Below are 19,548 nucleotides of genomic sequence, written 5' to 3' on the forward strand. Positions count from 1 at the left end.
GAATGATGTACTCCCTGTGAACTCTTCCATATTAGACATCAATAACATTGGGTCACTGAGAGAGACAAGCTTCTGACAAGGATTTACTTTCCATTAGAAAGATCCCCCTGAGCTCTTGTAGAGAGTTTTGATCCAAGAAGTGTATTTTATATAATATCTTGCTTTGTGGGAATCAGCTGATGACCTCTTTGACCTCAAAACGGTTCATAGGGCTGAGGCAGCTTCCATCAGGCTCACTTTTCCCTGCAATTTTCAGGAGTGTTTCTATAAATCAATCATCATCATTAGCTCATGAGCTCTTTGAAGCACAGAAGAGTACTCTTTTTGTTGTTGTACTTGACTATTATTGTAGCCTCAGATATTTTTTTGCCTAAAGTTCTCTCTGACAATACTACCAAGAGTACTGTAAGTCCTACTCATTAAGAAAACCAGGAGGTGGATCTGCTACCACCACTACCTGGTATACATGCCCGAAGCTTTAATGTAGTTTCCAAAAATCCAGAAACTACATTTGACAGGCATGCATTCAGGCCAATACAAACCAAAGGTGATAATTTGTCCTTGGATATCCATTTGTCTGTTGCTTTGAAGAAGCTGGTACGTATGTACCCGAGGTCCAAATATGGCCTGAACCTTGACTTCCCTAGAGGACATAGGCTGAAAGGCTGAAAAAAAAAATCTGCTGCACAAGGCGGGAAGCAGCGAACCAATCAGAGGCTTTATACCTTTTCCTCTGCTTGTCCCCAGGAGTGCTCTGATGTCCTTTCTATTCCAACAAGGAATGTAGTCTTTTATGTTACATGCTCACAAAACAAGCTACCCGACACAAGATTTTATCGCCATGAAAATAAAACACAAAGAAAAGTGAGGAGTCATGAAGTACCTGCTAAGCTCTACCACCTGCAGTACTTGTTGAATGCAAGCCTCCTTGTTTGGACATTACTGATTCAGACTGCACTACAGAATGGTGGTCTTCAGACCAGTCTACAAAATGGCTTCACAGATTGTTGGTACCGTATGACCCAGGATAAAATTAAATTGTAATTTTGTGGGCCCAAACTATCACCCTGACTGCTGACTTTTATTCATCTCTGCAAATTCCCTTGATTTCTAATGAATACAATTCATCTATCCTCATTGAGCCAACCAGATATTACATGAATTGGGGAGGTCCAATTATATTTGCTATTTAATTTCCAACACCTGATATAGTCTTTCTGGGGAACATAATACTATCCTATTAAAGCTTATCATGTAATTTTAATACCTCTTTTTTTGACTAGCAAAGGAGCAAGAAGATAAGACTATTGTAGTGTTTAAATCAGTGTTTTACTGACCATGAAAGACATTATCTGTGAAACAATCAGTAATTAGCTCACATATCTCATTCCATGCAAGAGAAGCCAGCTGTACATGATAAATGTGAACTGTAAAACTGTTTAACATTAAGCTTTGAATTGGATCTGCTGAGACACATATAGTGCTTTTGGTCAAATTTCTTCTGGCTTATAACTCAGAACTTTTATACTACATCCTCAACATTGCCCAACACCACTGTAGAATTATGCAAATGTGTTTGCCAATTACAAAGTCATTTGCTAACTTTTAATTTTATTGCCATTGCTCTTAAACTGCACTAGAAGTGATATGAGTAGCATGCTACCTCATTTTAATTTGCATTTGAGAAGCAGAGAAGCAAAGCTTCCTACTTGATTCAAAACAGGAGGGAGGGAGACATTCATCATTATTACAAACCCTTCTTAGAGAGGTGTCTCCTATCTTCTTATTGTTTCTTCTACCAGTATTCCTACCTCCACCCAGAAGGGGAGCTGGATACAGCATGGCTGAGATTTGTGCAAGAAAAGTAAGAGTGCAAATAGTGCAAAGAAAAGTGCAAATGCTGTCTCCCAGTTTCCTGTGAGGCCATGACTGTGTTACAGTGAGAGAAAGTAAGTCAGGTCCCTGAGTACTGGTGTTACTGTTGCCTTTCTTTATATTTACAAAGATAGAAACTTATAAGGGAACCTTAAAATTCATGAAATACTCTGTGTAGAAAAACAGAAGGACAGATGCCCAAAAGGCAAAGTAATAGTCTGATAAAACAGAATGAAACCAAAGCACAGTTTCAGAAATCTGCAATGTATTCTGGTGCAGGTTACATCACATCATAGATTGCCTATGGCAATTCTAAAAAATTTATTTAGATTTGGAGAAGGTGACAACAGCTCTTCTACATGTTATGTAAGCACTCCTTGCCTTTCAACTTGCTCCTTAAGATATTCCTGGATTCAGCTGCATGCCCTGTCGTACTAGCTGCCATTTATTTTATATCTCAGCCTACAGATTCTGTTCCACTTTTACATTAGTGCTAATAAATGTGCCTTTTTGATAGGAATCACACGGTCATGAACAAGATTCGAACAGGGGGAAAAGATGAAATATATATAGGAAACTTCATATAATTTCTGATTTCTATTTTCACACTCTTGCCTAAAGGGGAAAAATTTCCATTTGAGGTTCATAATAAAGAGCGAAAACATTGCAGATAAAATGTGTACTTTTCAGAGTGCATGTCTCTAGCTCAGTGAGTTATTCTGATAAGGTAGTGCATGACTTTCTGATGCCGACTTTAGAAATAATGGCTGCAATATTTTCTAGATGTTTTATTGTTGTTTGTAATGATCAAACGACTTGAGAAATAATCATGATAAGGTGCTCAAACAAGTCTTGTGCTACAGACTCACTTTTCTTTCACTTCCTAGAATGTCCATTGCTAGTTATTTTTAGAAATTATACATATATATCACAATAGAAAATAGTCTTCCTCCTCTGAAGTTTGGGATGTCTCACGGTGCTGAAAATATGCTTATCTGAAATTTTATTATGCCTTAAGTTTTAGAAGTTTCTTCTGTTTGGAAGACCACATAGAGTTGCCACCAACAGGAAGGTCACAGGCTTGTGCCTGTAAATGAGCATCCCTACCAAAGGAAGAAGGTAAGGAAAAAAAATAGATATTTGAGTGCCAGAGTCAGAGCAGAACATATGACAAAGAGCAGGGAGTATTGGCACGAGCCAGAGCAGTAAAGAACAAAGGAAGGGTTATGCTAGCCATAAGCAGATGGTCTACACTTGCCTCTTTGATCAGATTCATAAATCTGGGTCCAAAACGCCACGGCTTGTGTCTGTGGCACTGCAGGGAGCTGACAGTCATTTGGGAGGCACGCTGCGAGGCCACTGCTACCATGTAAACAGCATCGTACATCAGAGCTGCTTCAGTCTGCACGAAAAAAAAAAACGAAAAAGAAAGAAAGAAAACCTTTTTTAATGCACATTTTCATTCCCTGTCCTTGCTGTCCTCTACTGAGAACCAACCGCAGGCGTTCTGTGGTGCTTACAGGATTGCTTTCCTGCACAGCGGCTAGGCAGGTACTATTTGCCAGGGAAATCCACCTCACCAAGCACCCATTCATCATCTCTGAGTGTCTGCTGCCCCTGAGGATTGTGGCTTTTGGCACAAATAGGGAACGTGGCTCTACCAGGCTTTGGTTTGGGCAGCTCCCTGACCAACCCACATACTATTGCAGTGGGAAGTGACTTGTCTTCTTGAGGTTGTCTATTTTGCGATGGACTGGTAGATCTAACTTCAAGTAGCCTGTGGTAGGAAAGATCAATATACCTCTGAGATACCTAAATATTACTAAAATTCAGCTGGATGCTGGATGATGTTTTTTGGAATGGATTTGTTTAAAACCAGGCATATTAGGATTCACATTGAGAGACAACACACTCTTTATCGCTGTGAAGTTTTGGAAAATGTCACCTTTACCTCTGTTATGCTTCAGTGCTCTCATGCATAACACGGGAATGGACATGCTTCACTTAATGCACAGGGATCTTGTAGAAGGAAGTGCTTACATTTCTTGTAAAGCTACTGAATAATTAAGCCATATACTGCATCCTTAAAATAAAACAGGTACTAATGCAGCAGAGGAGAAACTGGATTCATTCATATGAACTGCAAAACAAATCCATTTTTTATTCCTTTCCCATGCGGTCCTTTTGGGGAATTAATAGATTTGATTCTTTGTTTCATTTACCTAAGTAAAATACAACAGCATCAGTCTTACCAGCATCGGAGGTTTTTGCTGATAATCAAATGTGATCTGAATTTACCAGCTAATCTTAATATACAGTATATGAGGAACCACTCTTGACACACTGGTCAGGACATGCATCATATAATGTTCCAACAATCGGAACAAATTGAAAACACTATAAATAGCGAGACAAGCAGAAGAAGACAATAACAGCTGTTCTGAGTGTCAAGCATCTTAAAACAGATTCTTGTTCCAAACTGCTGCAGCAACTGAGCCAAAATCCCTCAAAGTCAATGGAAAGATACCCATTAATGACTATACACTTCAGATCAGTTTATGAGTTAGACTGGGGATATGTCCATTCAGGACTGAATTTTACTTGTTGCCCTGGTGTCCCAGCCTGCTGTTGTCCCAGGGCTAGAGATTCGGGAGATGCCCGGTTCAAATGCAGATCAGTGCAGATCTCATTTTGCATTCCTGTTTAGGATCACTAATAGTGTTAGTAGACAATATGGTGCATCCAGTATTTTTTTATATGTCAGCAGCATTGCCACACTTAGGCTGGTGTAACTTGGTGTTCCCCATCCTGCTGTGCAGCAATTGGGCAGCTGTGCTACCTCCCTTAACATTTCATTTCTCCTCTCCCTGTGGGTTCTCTTTTAGGGCATGAGGTTATGTGGACGATCAAAGGTCATCTCATTTTCTGATGTGAACTACCAGTAGGATTATGGCTGTGCTTATGCACAAGAAGAAAATCACCATGAGTTAGTTTGGACTTTTTTTTTTCCGATTTCGGTATTCTATTTAAATTGTTGCAGAGAAATCTGAAGGTCTCATTAGAAGCTATACCTCTGTGTGTGATTTGAGCATAAAGTGGGATGTAAACTCAAAATTCTGATTGTGCAAAACAGATTGTGCCCTGCACAGGTTGAGACCAGGGCAAATTATACAATATAAACCAGGAAGGAGAGATCCTGCATTAAAAATAGTTTGGGTTATCCTGATTTCCTCATAATATGCAGCTTGTCATAGCTTTATTGTCTACCGAAATAGAGCAGTATTGGAGATCTCCATCAAATGGAATAAGCAGAACTTGCTATGAATATTTAAATGATCAGAACTGACTGGGAACATGTCTTCCTTGAAGCTCATGCTGTTTCAGAGCATCAAGGATGCAAAGAGATTCTGGACATGCAAAGGAGGTGATAAGAGTCTACTAGGAATTTTGTTTTTCTTAAAAACCACAGTCTTGCAGTCAGGTGAATGAAGGTAAATAGCTATGTATAAAGAGCTACCCTTGAGTGTCTTGGTTTCTTACATCAGAAGTTCCCCAAGAGTGCTTCCCCTGCTGCTTTGTGCATCACCGAGCACACTGGGACTGCTCAAATGAGCTACTTTTCTAAAATGCTGCACATAACAGACATAATGCATTTCTCTTCAGGATGTTAGGATGTTTCAAAATTTCCCCTGCAATCATCTGCAAAAAGATATATTTCATATCACCCCTAACACTATTCAGTACATAAGACACATTATCTTATATTGAAAAAAATGACAACTCTGCAGCCTTCCAATACTGAATGGAGTCACCCAGCCCATGTAATTGCTTCCATTCTTTCCTTTGTTTCTTGGGGGAGTGGTGGGGAGGAAATCCTAATTTCCTGGCTTGAAGATACCTTTCATTTCTCTAAATTATATCTTAAAAGGCAGATTTGCTGTCCATGATGGAAATGAAGAGCAGAGGCACTTTCCAATTTAAAACTGTTATTACTTGTCCACATGTGCAATATCTTTCCCTGCAGGTTATAAATCCTGTACCTCCTCTGGTAGTTTTTATGTTCTTTGCTCTATCGAGAGCATTATTAGAGAAATGAGGCAACGGTATATACATTTGACAAAAAAACTGTAGAGTGTTAGCTGGCTGGCTGCCCAAAAGAGAAGTTTGTTACTCATCTCTTCAGCTCCAGGTATTTCGTCCTACAGGTTAAGTACAGCATTGGTTAACACAGCAAAAAAGCGGATACAAAGAAGCCTTTTTTGGTGGATGCAGCTTCAGCATTTGCACAACAAATTAAAAAACACTAATGGGATCATTTTACCCATGGTGGCAAAGCACACTGTGTGCACCAGTTGTTACTGCTTCGCTCCAGTTATTCACTTACTGTCATCATGCCATCAAGGAGGCCGGTCTCTGGCTTTGGCGGTGCCTGCAAACGCTCCATAGACCATTTCTCAATGACTGAGGAAACTTGTGGGTTTTCAACGTTGAGCAGGCGGAACCCTGTCATATTCACTCCACTGTATCTGTAGGGTTCCAGGTCTAATGCAAATAGATCCTAAATCATCATTAAGAAAGCAAACAAAAGCAGATGTAGCATTTTAAAGCAAAACTTTGGGAAGTTACAATTAGGCAAAAAAAAAATGCATTTGTTTTTCAGATTGGCTTAAGTGTGTTTCTCTTTCCTTTGTGAACCCTCTGCTTTTACCCACAAAGACTAGTGATAACTATTTTGATTATAAATTGGAATAAGCCAAAGCTGTGGGAAATTTCTGACAAACCAGATATCTGCTTTGTTGAAATATAAAAATCAGTTCCCCATAACAACACTATTTTGCGATCAGGTTTTACAATAAGATCTGATTTTAATTTATATCGGTCCTCTAATAATGTTATGGCTCTGACAACCCAGTGTGAAGGATTAGTTGTGCAATGTTAAGCTTACTTCTCATCTCTAGGAAGGGAAATTCCAAGAGACATTGAGAGTGGTGCATTTTTAAAATTTAAACTCCTGAGTTTTCTCCTGCCTTGACTGCTTTAGGTAACTTGTTGCCAGGATGTCTAATGGACATGTCAGGCCAGAGTAACTCCAGATGCTTTAGTTGCTTGATGTTTACAGGCAGAAAAATATTGGATGTTCTCAATGATATAATTGCGCGACACATTCCACAGTTGCATTTGTCAAGCAGTAGAAATATGATAACGGCTTTTCAAAGCCTGAAGGCTTCTTTTCAAATGAATTTTCTGCCAATCCCAGCCAGACAGTAAAATGACAAATGTGTGGGTCATGGTGCAATACCACGATTACCATCAAAATGTCAACATTTACAATACCACATTGTCTAGATACCACCAACACTGGTTATTTCAGTATACCCTCCACACTAACTCATGCATATGATTCTTGATTTGCTGCTATGGCATGAAAATGTAACACCCACAGTTTTGGGTTTTTTTTTTTTTTTTTTAGATTTTTTCATGTTAAAATGGGCTTTTTATTCATTTCTGCCTTTCTGGTACAGAATGTAAATGAATCTCAAAAATAGATTGAGCTACAGTAAATATATATTACATATATTTAAATAAATAAATTATGTGTGTGAAATAGTTATTCCTACATTTGTGCCATAAAGGGAAATTTAGGACCTGTGATTTACTATAAGCCTTAAAATTTCCCAAGTGATGCTACACATATGTGGGTTTGGTTTTATGAGTAAATAAAACACTTTAGCTAGGAACATTATTTGTCAGACACCTGCTGTTACAAAGCACACCTCTTAGATACAGCACGCTCTGACTTATTGCCAAAGCAGCCCGACTGTGTTCTTTTTGTCTTGTGCTCAACAAAACCAGCCTAGAGGGACCAGGCCAGTGCAACGGAGCATGGCAGTCTTCAACTTGCTAAAAATTAGATGGTGTTTTTGGAGTTAGATAGGGACTCTCAAGTGCCAGCTTGCATGCTTCGCTGGGCAGGGGCTTCACCACAACATCTGCAGAACTTCATGGAGACCCTGAACTCAAAATGGTTCCTTAATTATTTTGTTTTATTCTAACTCAGCTACACTGAGAGCTTCTCCCTAAGTGCCACAGTGCAAGTGATTTTCATAGTATTAAACAGTTAGCCATCCTCACAGAATTCCTGACATACTAAAGCTTACTCATTCTTTCGAGTTTTCCTCAATAATGGCAACCCTAATTTCAGAGGGAAGGTGAAAGTCTTTAGTTGTCTTTTCTGCAACAAAGAAAATTCACCCCCAAACTTCAGCATTTCTTACCAGTGTGGTAAAAAAGTAGTGGTAGTATTCTGTCATCATTCCCATGGAGAGAATCTGTTGGAAGAAGTTGAAATGTGAATGTACTTTACACTGGATGCTTTCAGTTTACTGCATAGTCTTTTGAAAAGCATGAACTAATTTGGAGCAATGTTGCAAGTTATAAAAACTTTAGTGCAATAAAATCTACATTTTTTCTTCAGGAGTGAAAATTATCATCTTTTAGTTAAATTATGTTTTTATCACCTCTGCTCAGGAGAGAGATTAGAAGTTGCGAAACTTCCAGGACAAGAAAAATTGACTAGAGACAACTAGGAGCTGATTTTTTAAAAGTAAAATTGTTTAGTTTGCATCTGAGAATTGTTAGAAAAGGAATTTACTGTCAGACAATGGAATTTAAGTGAGAAGTACTTAGACATTTTTTAAATTTTTATTCTGCACTATCATGTGAGAACAAGTCACTTGGTGAGTGCTCACTGAAGTAAACACAAAAAAAAACAAGGAGAAGAAAGCTTCTTTAAATGCTCCTACTTTCACTAGGAATTAAGTTCTGTGGGAGGTTGTCAAAACAAGCAGTAAGAAAGGATTTCTGAAATCTTCTTGAATATTCTCCCACAGAGTCACACCTTTTGAAGCTATGCAAGTTCAGATGGTGTTTCCAGGGTAAGGAGGATGTTTAAGCAGATATTGACTTAAGCTGGGAGCCTTATGGGACCTGCTAGACAGGCAGGCAAATCAGGGCAAATCCTTCAGGGCAAATCTGAAAATTGGTGGAATGTCACCTGGAGATGCCCATGGAAAACTCCTGACTGTGTGTAAGGGGATGTTCTTTAGTCTTAAATCAGTATCACCAATGTTTGCCATCATGTCCACACGTACAACTGTTGTGATTCAAACATTTTCCTTTCCCTGGGACAGTGGGATCAGGACAAGGATCTGTGAACTAGGTAACTAGTGACAAATTTATTGCCAACAAATTTATTGCTACACAAAGATGAAATGTTATTGAGCTTGATCACAGTAAAGTATGCCTGAACAACTATTTGAGAGGTACATAGAAATAATAACATTTAGCTTTCCAGAATTCTTCTGTGTGGCAAAAGCCTTGGTAAATCAATTGCTTGATAGTGGAGGGCAATTTCTCACATAGAAAAAGAAGGACCCTAAGCTTCCTTAGCTGTAGTAGATAATAAAAACAACTCAGTGTTAATCACAAACAACCATCCATTTCCAACTGCAAAAAATCAAGCCAGAAGGCAAGTATTTTATTGAAGCACTTCATTGAATTTACATGTCAAAATTGCCTTTTTTATTCCTTACTTTATTAGTCCTCTTCTATTGCATTTCTTAGAGTTATTTTATTACCTGTAAAAATGAGAAACCTGGCAATTCTAGGGACTGATGTTCCTTATTTATGCACAGAAAATGATATATAGTACCTTGAATGCAAACTTGAATTCAAACTATTTCCCAGATGACTGGGTTGGACTCAGTTTTGCTCCCTGAAATTGCTGGGTTTCTGTGCCTAAGGTCCCTGCTACATGAAGGAGATGCCAGTAAACCTATTACTTCATATGGGACCCAGGTCAGCCACTAGGTGATAAGGTTAGAAACGTCTTCTGAATCCAAGTAAAAGTCTGAATTAATTTGGTCCTCTACAGGAAGTTCACAGTTGATTCATTGTTTTAGATTAATATGAAAGAAAGAGCATATTAATAAATGTGAAAAGGAAGGCTACAAATATCCATTGGTGAATTATTGATTCATTACAGTTTTAGCTCTAGCTTGAGTTAGAAAACCTAATATCAAGTTTATGATTCCATTGCACTCATATCCAGAACATATCAGGAGGTATCAAATGCAGTCTGCCTGCCTGCAAATTTTATGGCAATGAAGAATCAATACAATGTTAAGCTACACAGTGCTTTGAGATACAGCTTCCCCTCTACAGCATGACAGTGGCAAGCATCTGTTAGCTATCACCCTTATGTATATCACAGCACTGTTTCTAGAGCAGGGCGACAAAAAATAGCCTGTGCAGTCTTTTCTTCCTCTTAACTTTGCAGAATAAAAACAAGGAAGAAAAAAAGAGAATTTCAGTAAAGGGCAAAGGTGAGCCATCTGAGCTGCCAACCACCTCTGCTAATGTACTAATGCTTGGATTCCTGCTCTTGCTGTGGTGTTTTTTTTTTTTTCTTTCTTTTTCTATTTTTTTTCTTTTTGAGTGTGTGTTAAATGGAGGGCCATATACACAACAGATTTAGATCCTAACCAGTGCAAACACCTTGTATCCAGCAACCAAATCACTATTTTTGGAATGTGGGAGAAATGCTTCACAATCTTTCCAGGTGGAGGAAGGAACCAGACTTGTTCATGGCTTGCTTCTGAACAAGAGGGAGATGGCAAGCCTTTTGTAAATCTAGTCTAGTCCTGACAACTAGGATTTATCCTAGATACTATAACTGTTCAAATTTAGTCTGAGTGAATGAATAGTTTTAAGATAATCAGAACCTTTTATTATTATTACTATTTTGGGTCCTTTTTTTGGCAAATATACCATAAGCAGAAAAATGCACGCACACTTTAATTATGACACTCATTGATACTTTGCTGCTGTGGTCATTGGAAATCCACCTGCATTGCAATAAGAGCTGCCACTGTATTGTTTGTGAAGACACATTACTTTTAATGATTATGAAGTATATAACGTGGGCATTTGGAAAGCATTGCATAGCTTGGGCTGCTGCAGCTGCACTGCTCCATTAATCCAACCAGTTCAGTTATTATTTTCTTCAGAAATCCAAGGTTAGTAGCTTGAATTACAAGTTTTTTTATGAGAATATTGATTCCGAAATAATGCACTGCAAACAGGCAGGACGTGCCTGTGACTAGTAATGGTTTCAAAAGACATGCTACAGGGTTGTATCTGGAAACAAAACAGAACCATAAAACTAGAATTCACCAGGCCATTCTGTTTAAAAAATGAGGTTCAGCAAGCAGTGTTATCTGCCACAACCAAGACCCAAGAGTCACTATCACTATAGGTGGGAAGACTGTTATGGGTTTGGAATGGACTTTGCACACCAGGGCTACATGACCAACACCAACTCTTCCAAATAATGTTTTCAGCAGCCCAGAATCACTTAATCAATATCCTGCTTTTTGTATTTTCAGTATTAATGACAACTCAACCAAGATGCGAAACTACAGCTGGCTGTGAGGGAGCTCTTAAGCAGCAAGTGTACAGGAATGACGTCCTCCTCTGGCTCAGGAATAAGAGTTGATGCCCCAGACTGGCCTCATCTTCCACCATGCTCTACCCTCTCACTTCATGCTGGTTACAGGAAAAGCCACCCTCCCTTCTAACAATCATTAAGGATGATAATTAGTTAGCAGTTATATAGCATATAAACATTGCTATGGTTCTTGAATTAGATCTGTAGATTGACCTAAATAGGGTGCTTTTTATTCATGGCTCTAGAAGATGGTGTTATAGCAACTTTTATTTTTGTTTTATGGTCATGTGGTTCCTGAGCAAAATTTCTAATGAAGGGATGTATATGATGAGAGTATCGAACACCCAGTCTGAAGAATGGTATTAGAAAAACAAGGGTGTAGGACAAGTTAAAGCAAAATGAGTTGTTAAGCTGAAGACCACAAAGCATCAACTTCATGGAGCATAAATAGAGGAGTGAGTTACACCTGCATCATCTCAGCAGCAAGGACTCCTCTTCTGCTCTGTGTTTGTCAGACATCAGCTAGAGGAACTGGAATTTCTAGCAACTAGAAATAGACAACAGAGATAGACAACAATAAAAAGACTCACTTCAGCCTGCAATATCTCTGAAGCACAGAGCAAAGCAGCTGCACGGGTTCTTCCCACAGGGGAAGTACCCTCCCCACAACTGAAAATAAGCACAGAAGTCCGGAAGAGAGAAGGGAAAGCAACAGATTCATTTATCTGCCCATGAGAAACTAGAGGGAGATTTCACTTCGCATTCCTATTTAAATAACTTTGCATGTAACTACTTAAATAATTACACATATGATATAAATGTCCTATTTAAATAATAACAGCTTTTTCTTACTATGAATCTTAGATGAATGTAAACTAGTGGAGCCAGAATGAAATACTCTGCATGCTCCTTGCTGATCTCCTACCAATCCAAGTCTGTATAAAAATCTGTTCTTCAGCTAAACCCAGACACGAGATACTGTGGGCCAGTTATGGTTATCGTGGGAATAAGATGAAAAGACTTCCATATCTAATCATCCATTTCAGGCATGCTCAAGTCAGATGTTTAGGCCTTGCCTTTAGCACACCTATGTTTTAGTTGTGCATCATGAACATCAATGTGAATCCAAATGAGTTTCAGTGGACAAAATATAGGTGGCAAGTGGACAGGGGTTGGATAAACGATATTATCTTTTCTGTCTGTAAATCTATTTGGGGCCTAATTCCTGCCTTGCTTCTACCTTGCATTTGTTCACCTTGTAAAAATTATCTCCACATTGAGAGCTAGTGTCAGTTTTCCCTCGAGGCAGGCTGAAAGTAGAATCATGGTGAAACATATTAGCAGCAACTGCATCAAACCCTTTGCTTGTTTTCATTTTGCATTTTCCTCACTCATGCTATTGTTTAATTTCATCAGCATTAAAGTAAGGCATCTCATTATCTAATTAATTAGTATCACTAATGTTCCCTCAGATCAGCAGGATAAACTATGATGAATAAAACCCTCTCCACCTCTTTGCCCCTCTATTTTGCTATATAAACAAAGATATTTTGCTTCCAGTGTTTCCATGGGCTTTATTCAGACAGCCTTACCTGGCATAACTTAGCTCACTAGAAGCCTTCAGTGCAGCCTGCACCCCGCTCAGTCATGACAGTGGTCTAGCTGGAAGAGAGTTCCTCCAAAAGGGAAATGTGCCATGTCAAAAAGGAGGATATATTCTGCAAATGCTTAGCTGGTATTGGACTCCAGCCGGAAACCAGGGCCATAGCAGTCGGACAGGACAAACTTATCTCCCCAGAGCCACAGTTTGCTATAGTTGGCTCCTTCTGCTTCCTGAAGAGATCCCACAGAGCTAGGGCAGCAGCATCGCTCTTCAAAATCCAGTTTGGGCATAGGCTCATAGTACCAAAACTGAAAGCACACCTTCAGATTGAAAGTCTGCTTGCATTTACACCACCAAGTGAATCTTCAAAGGAAGTAAAGAACAGCTATATGTGCAAGAAGTAGCAGGCCACTGCATTGCTACCCTCCTCTAGCTTACATCTAGACAGCACAGGTAACCAGAGCAGAAGTCTCTGCATGGCCTAGCTATTATAGTATACAACCACAACCCCAAAAAATCTATATTCTGACTAATAGCATATGCTGCTTACCTTCCAACATCAGAATAAAGTTACTGAGGTGATGGCAGGCTTTGCTTCTATGGAGACCTATATTTAGATTTGGAAACGTACGTGCAAAGTTCTGGGTTAATACGTGCCTGTGGCTGGACTCTGACTATATAACGGGGCGTGGTGTGGGAATGCATTCCTTGCTCCAACCCATTTTTTTATAAGGGAAAGAAATCTGCATTCACATGGCAAATAAGAGTTCTGGCTTGCTCCAGAATATGCTTCATTGGGAGGATGGGGAAGCCAATGGCTCAGGCAGTTCACTGCACTCACCGGCAGGCTGGGTGCCCTCTAAGAGCTCAGTCAGTGAGTGCTGATCACCTCGTATCTCCTCCCAGGAGGCACACAAAACTGATTGCAGTTCACAATAACTAGCTCACCTCACCCTGGGAAGGTAAGACTGTCACAATGCAGGTTATAAAACAGAAAATCTATGCCATCTCATATTGCACTACTTTATACCTTCCCCACTGAAATGACGCAGGACATCAGGGCTCTTGTGAAAGCCACAGTAAGATTCACTCTTTTTTTCCAGTCTCTCCCCAATGCCTTCAAACATGGGCTATGATCCCGCTTTGCTACATTTCAGAAGGAACCAGGTGGCCAGAAGAGGATATCTTCCTCGTGGGATCTCTTTATAAATTCAAGAGGAGAGAAGAGAACCACTGAAACAAGTATTTCTCTGCTTCTCACCCTTGGGTATATAGGGGGCTGGGAGGATCTGCCACAGGAACAAGGAATGTCCCCAGAAGAAGCAAGAAAAGAGAAAATTCTGTCCTTTTTTGTTTGGCAATGGGAATCACTCCTCCCCTCCATCAGGCTATTTGAGGGAGCATACTCAAGAACTGAAGTTTTATCTCCAGACATTTATTATTACACTTAGAATGTATACTAGAGTGACAATTTTAGCACTCCTGCAAGCCCAGAATTAGTTATTTTGATGCTCTATCACACTGTGAAAGTGAGCATAGCAGTCTTTATAAAATGCATTACGAGTGTCCTAAATCTGATTAAAATACTGCATATTCCATATTTTAAAGTGTGGTGAGAGGTGTCTATAATTTAAGGATAGTAGCTACCTAATTTATGGAAGATTAGTTTGCCTGCCAGTAAAATCTATATCAGTAATTGGTGAGTTAGAAGAATAAATTGTAACTTAAGCTCTTCAAATAAGTCCTTCATACAAAAAGGCAGTATCAGACCAAATAAAGTGTGTGCAGGATATTGGAAGGATATATATTGGAAGGGTTGCACACAAAGCTGACTACAGTTCGCAATAACTAGCTTTAACTGAATTATGGAATTGACTGCCTTCAGTCTAGACAGAGCACTAAATCTCTAATGGCAAATATTTCAGGTGAGTGCTGTGACCACCACACTTTTCCCTAAGGAAGTGTTTTTGACTTCCTTTTGCAACGGATCCCATCCTACTGCTCTGAGGAAGATTTGGAGAGTTCTTGGTCAGCTCACCTCTACTGAGGATGTCTATTTTTAAGCTTAGAAAGGAAAGAGATGCTAGGCACCCTTTGCTGCAATCAAATAGGGAAGCTTGTAGAGAGCTTAAGCAGATATGGAGGAGGGACTTTGGAGGAGCTCACACAATATTGCACTAATGAGCCACAACTGTACTTAACTCCTGCTTTGGGCATTTACATCTCTAATAGTCATGCTCCTTGATAGAAAATCTGTTCAGTTTTGAGTTTTAAAATCCCAGGAACTAAATCTCTTGCCTGCAGGAAGGACTGGGATTTTCAGGCACGCCATAATTGTGACAGACTGGTTGCAACTTTTTGCATAAGCTTGGCCAATGCAGCACGTTGTACTTGGGAGATCTGCTGGTGTAACCTCTAGGTTCAGGTAGTTTCAGGCCATCCTGATGCCCATAGAACAGGTCACTTGGGTCAACATAAGCCAATGGTTTCAAGTGGTTACATACCTGCTTGAGACAGAGCTGATGAGCCCCACTACCATGAGCTCACCAATTCCCCTAGAATATTGGAGAGAAAGGTCAAAGCAACTATTGGAAAAGGCAGTAAGCAATAATCACAATTTTCTCCTTTTCTTTCCAGGTCTGGGTTATCAGAGAGCCAGGCCTTGTTACACTGGCTGGGGACTGCGAAAGGCTCTCTCTGCAGCATGTCAGAGAGAAGGAAAAGTGTATGAGTTAAGGGAATGGGCTATGCAGCTGCATGCAGGCTTTATATTTTGTTTAAATTAGCTTATTGATTTGCTTGTTCTTGTTGGGCATGAGGCAGAAGCGGGGTTTTGTATTTGGAGCTATAAATACACAAAAGATATTCTCACTTAAGAGAAGAAATCTGATTTTTGTGCTGTTTTGTAAACAAAAGCTCTAGGCAGTCCAGTGAAGAGGTCATCTCTCCTAGTCCCACATCTCAGCCAAAGCAGCTGCCAAGGTAGACCTGTACTCCCAAACTGAGCTCCATAAGCCGGTTCTTTGAGGACATTATTTCGGAGGTATTTACCCTTTAGCTCCTGCAAAGGGCTTTCCGGCCTTTCTTCCCCCTCGTTCCCAAGGAGCCAAGCTGTGGTACAGCTGGTGCCCCCTGCGCTCTGGCGTGACTCGCACCTGCGTGCAGAGCCATTGCTGCCACCGCCTCAGTGTGCGGCTGCAGGTAGGACTTGCAGGAGCCAGGCCGCGTTTCTGCCCTGCCTCTGCTCGCAGCCCGGAGGAAGGACGGTGGCTGCCAGCAGAAACGTTGCTGCGGGTTTGCATGGCCACCCTGCAGCAGGGGAGTGCAGGGGAGTGCAGGTCAGACCTCTCCTTCTGCCTCTTCTCCAGCCCAGGTGAGACTAAAGGAGGTGAGAGACGCTGCAGCTGCCCGACGGGGCTGTTCGGAGGAGATGGAGTAGCTCCCAGTATGGAGCTGGTACCCTGTGACTCGGAGGGAGAAATGCAGCCCTAGCATAGCCCCTGCATGACCCAGCTGTAGCTTTAATCTGTAAAATGCCATGTATACCACCCCCCCAAAAAAAATTCTACTTGCTCTATTCATCTTTTCCTACATGGGCTACTAAGCTGCTGCTGGATTATTATAAGTACAGCAGGCAGATAAGGAATTGTTGCTGTTAGGATTGATTTATACGACTGTTGGCTGTGGTTCCTGCTGCTATTGGAAGCTATATAGTTTCATAATGATTTATAGCTTTCCATCATACCTGTTGGATAGTTTACAAAGTCTCTAGATCAAGAATATTCTCTATTGACATTGCAGAGTCTTACTGGAATAATTTCTGTAGTGTTCTGTTTAATGTCTTCTTTTCATCCAGGGCTGAATTCCTTAGAGATTTCTCTGTGTGATGATGAGAATGTAACCCATAGTACTTAGAGTAGCTAACCTACAATCGGATGAGTCATACCTGCAAATTCAGAGCCCTCCACACCTCTGAATTTCACAGCTGCCTTTGGCAATGAGGAACAGCAATACCTGAGTTACTGCTGTCAGCATCTGGATACAGCCATAGGACTATTTCATATCCAAGCCATTTTTCCTTTCACTTTAGCCTATAGTTATGTTGCTTTTTTTCCCCACAGCTCTGACCCACAGGTGTACTTCCCTTAATTTCCTTCCACACTGCTTTTCACCATTGTTCTCTGAGCTTCTAGGGTGTTGGAGAGCATTTTCTGAATCTGCATCTTGTCAGTTGTCTCCCATGATTCGTTTCCCATGCAAACTGTTCTGCCACTTTGCCCTGTCTTCTGCATCTTTTAGCAGTACCTCTTATTCTTTTGACACTAAGGTTATTTCATTCTTTTTTTTTCTTTTTTTTTTCATACTCGATATGGAAAATTTGAAGCCTTGTGCCTCCTACAGTGTGCCAGACATCTGCACTTTCTTCTTGCAAATCCTTGAAAATTCATGTTGTCAGTTTAACTCTGCCCCTGCAAACCTCGTTTTGGAGCAGCTTGTTCCTGCTGTCATGTTCTAATGCTTTTGGACAGACCTACTCGGGAGCAGAGTCGGGGGACAGCAACGCTCCTGCTCCCCATCAGCGCTGTTCCTGATGGTGAGTTCCCCATCATGTGAGAGAGCAGCTGTGATTGGGCATCCCCCCGACTCTTTCCTCACGTTCCCAATGGAACAGCCCTGCCACCGCTTAAATGTACTGAGAAAACCCTAAAATCTAGCACAAACCAACTTTCCTGACAGCAACAAATGTAACCCTCCCGGCTCATGGGAACTTGTGTGCTTGCTCTCAGCTGTTTGCCTCGGATTTAGAACACCATCCTGGAAGTCTCTATTAACAGGACTGTGATTCTCCAGAGTAGAGAGGATGGTTTCAGGCTCTGCAGTCTAATGCATCCAGCTGTCGTACTGACAGTACAAAACAGTATGTTACTCTGCATAACTGAAATATTTCCCCAGAACATTCCGGGATAGGAACATTAGCTTTTAACCTCTTGGAGATGGCTCACTGCTGTGAAATAGGATCAGTGGACCCTCTCTTAATGGACTATGGTCAGTGTTCCCTATTAGCCTGTCTGACAGTCAAAAACAAAACAGAAAAGCACTCCACCACCCCCACACACGATGGCAGCAAAAAGGAAAACACTATTGGCTGTGCATTACTTACTTGGAATTACTGTTTATAGGTCAATGAACTGTGGGAACCAGTGCTTTAGACTTTGATTGGCTAGAAATATATAGTAAGTGACAAGAGTAAATTCTAATTTACACCATTCTCTGTGTGCCCCTGGTAACGTCCCAGCCCATTAATATCAGGCTTTGGAGCATTTGTCCTTGCATTCTGTGACTGTCCAAGCTTCACATCTAGGTCAGGGCTACATCAGTCCTTGAGCAATAGCCTCTTTTCCTGTTTTAAAGTATACTTCTTTCCTCTGATACTATCCATCTTCTTGCTGCATTAGAGTTTAAAAGTTGATGAGATCGCACTAGCAGAACAGATTTTGCTTTGCTACAGTGATGTGAATGGAGAGTTTTTCTCTTGTCTGCAGTGGATGTGCAGGTGCTGTGGAGGGAATAACTTGGTGTGGTGCCTGAGGGCACCAAAATGAGTCCCTTTCTATTTTTGTGGGGGAAGACATAAAAAATTTATTGATTAAAAGAAGACAAAACAAAATAAATGTGCAAGCTCCTCTGCCACACAGAACCTGAAGTATTAAAAAGAATTACATATTTCCTTTTGCTGCATAAATACAGTCCTTACAGCTCAGTTGGAGCCCTGAAACCTCATGAGTGCTCAAAAGTTGCACAGTGTCCTGCAGGAACCACTGTCTGTTATTGGAAAGTCTATTGCCTAATGCAAATGATTTCATACTTCTCTCTGATATTAAAAAGTCTACAGACTATAGCCAATAACAGCCAATTCAATTTTGGCATTTCCCAGGAAGTGAAAAACAGATAGGCTGACAGCTTCCAGGAAATGTAAGGAGCCCTGAACCCTCCCCCTTACCTGCTTAAGAATTTCTGCTGCTGTTTCATGTGAGCAATCAAATATCACGTAGAATTCCTTGCCCTTCTTCATCTCCTTGAGCAAAGGCCTGGCATCTTTATTCCCAGAGGGCAGCTGGCGGATTTTGATTTTAATGTTGTATCTAGAAGGGGCTTTGATGAGCTCTTGCAGGCGAATTAGACCTGAAAAATGGTACAGAGGTGTTCAACTAACCATTCTGTGAAATGACTATTTATTGTCACATGAACCCCTTATCATTCCCACTCTATTTCAGCTGTCTAAATGTTAAGCTGTTAACTTTATATATGTAACTGCCACCCAGTGTCATTGCATCATTTTCTTTTCACAGTTATATTTCACTTTAGCAAGTAAATACTCAGAATCGTATTTTGAATTGATTGTCCACAGAAGCTGTTTGTATCAATGCAACATTGATGAGATATTCTTCAAAAAGGTATATTTCTTCTTCTCTGGCAGCTAATTATTCCATTCAAATATCAATGTTAAACAAGAAGAACCTGGAATTGAGGAAACTTCCTTAACTCTTCTGCCAAATTTTGG

At 40.4% G+C, this 19,548-nt stretch overlaps 1 protein-coding gene across 1 annotated transcript in view; it reads right to left on the minus strand.

The window, feature by feature from the left end:
- Positions 1 to 19,548, minus strand: part of GRIK1 (glutamate ionotropic receptor kainate type subunit 1) — a 159,956-nt gene that overhangs the window by 48,415 nt on the left and 91,993 nt on the right. The window contains exons 4-7 of the mRNA XM_088529005.1: positions 18,988 to 19,169; positions 8,151 to 8,204; positions 6,260 to 6,433; positions 3,134 to 3,277 (exon numbers count right to left, since the gene is read on the minus strand). Of these exons, the coding sequence (XP_088385131.1) occupies positions 3,134 to 3,277; positions 6,260 to 6,433; positions 8,151 to 8,204; positions 18,988 to 19,169 (554 nt within the window). The remainder of the gene's footprint in view (positions 1 to 3,133; positions 3,278 to 6,259; positions 6,434 to 8,150; positions 8,205 to 18,987; positions 19,170 to 19,548) is intronic.

Source organism: Tinamus guttatus, unplaced genomic scaffold (assembly GCF_059628265.1).
Source record: "Tinamus guttatus ecotype Peru unplaced genomic scaffold, ASM5962826v1 Tinamus_guttatus_pri_ptg000318l, whole genome shotgun sequence".
In the NCBI taxonomy this organism is placed as follows: domain Eukaryota; kingdom Metazoa; phylum Chordata; class Aves; order Tinamiformes; family Tinamidae; genus Tinamus; species Tinamus guttatus.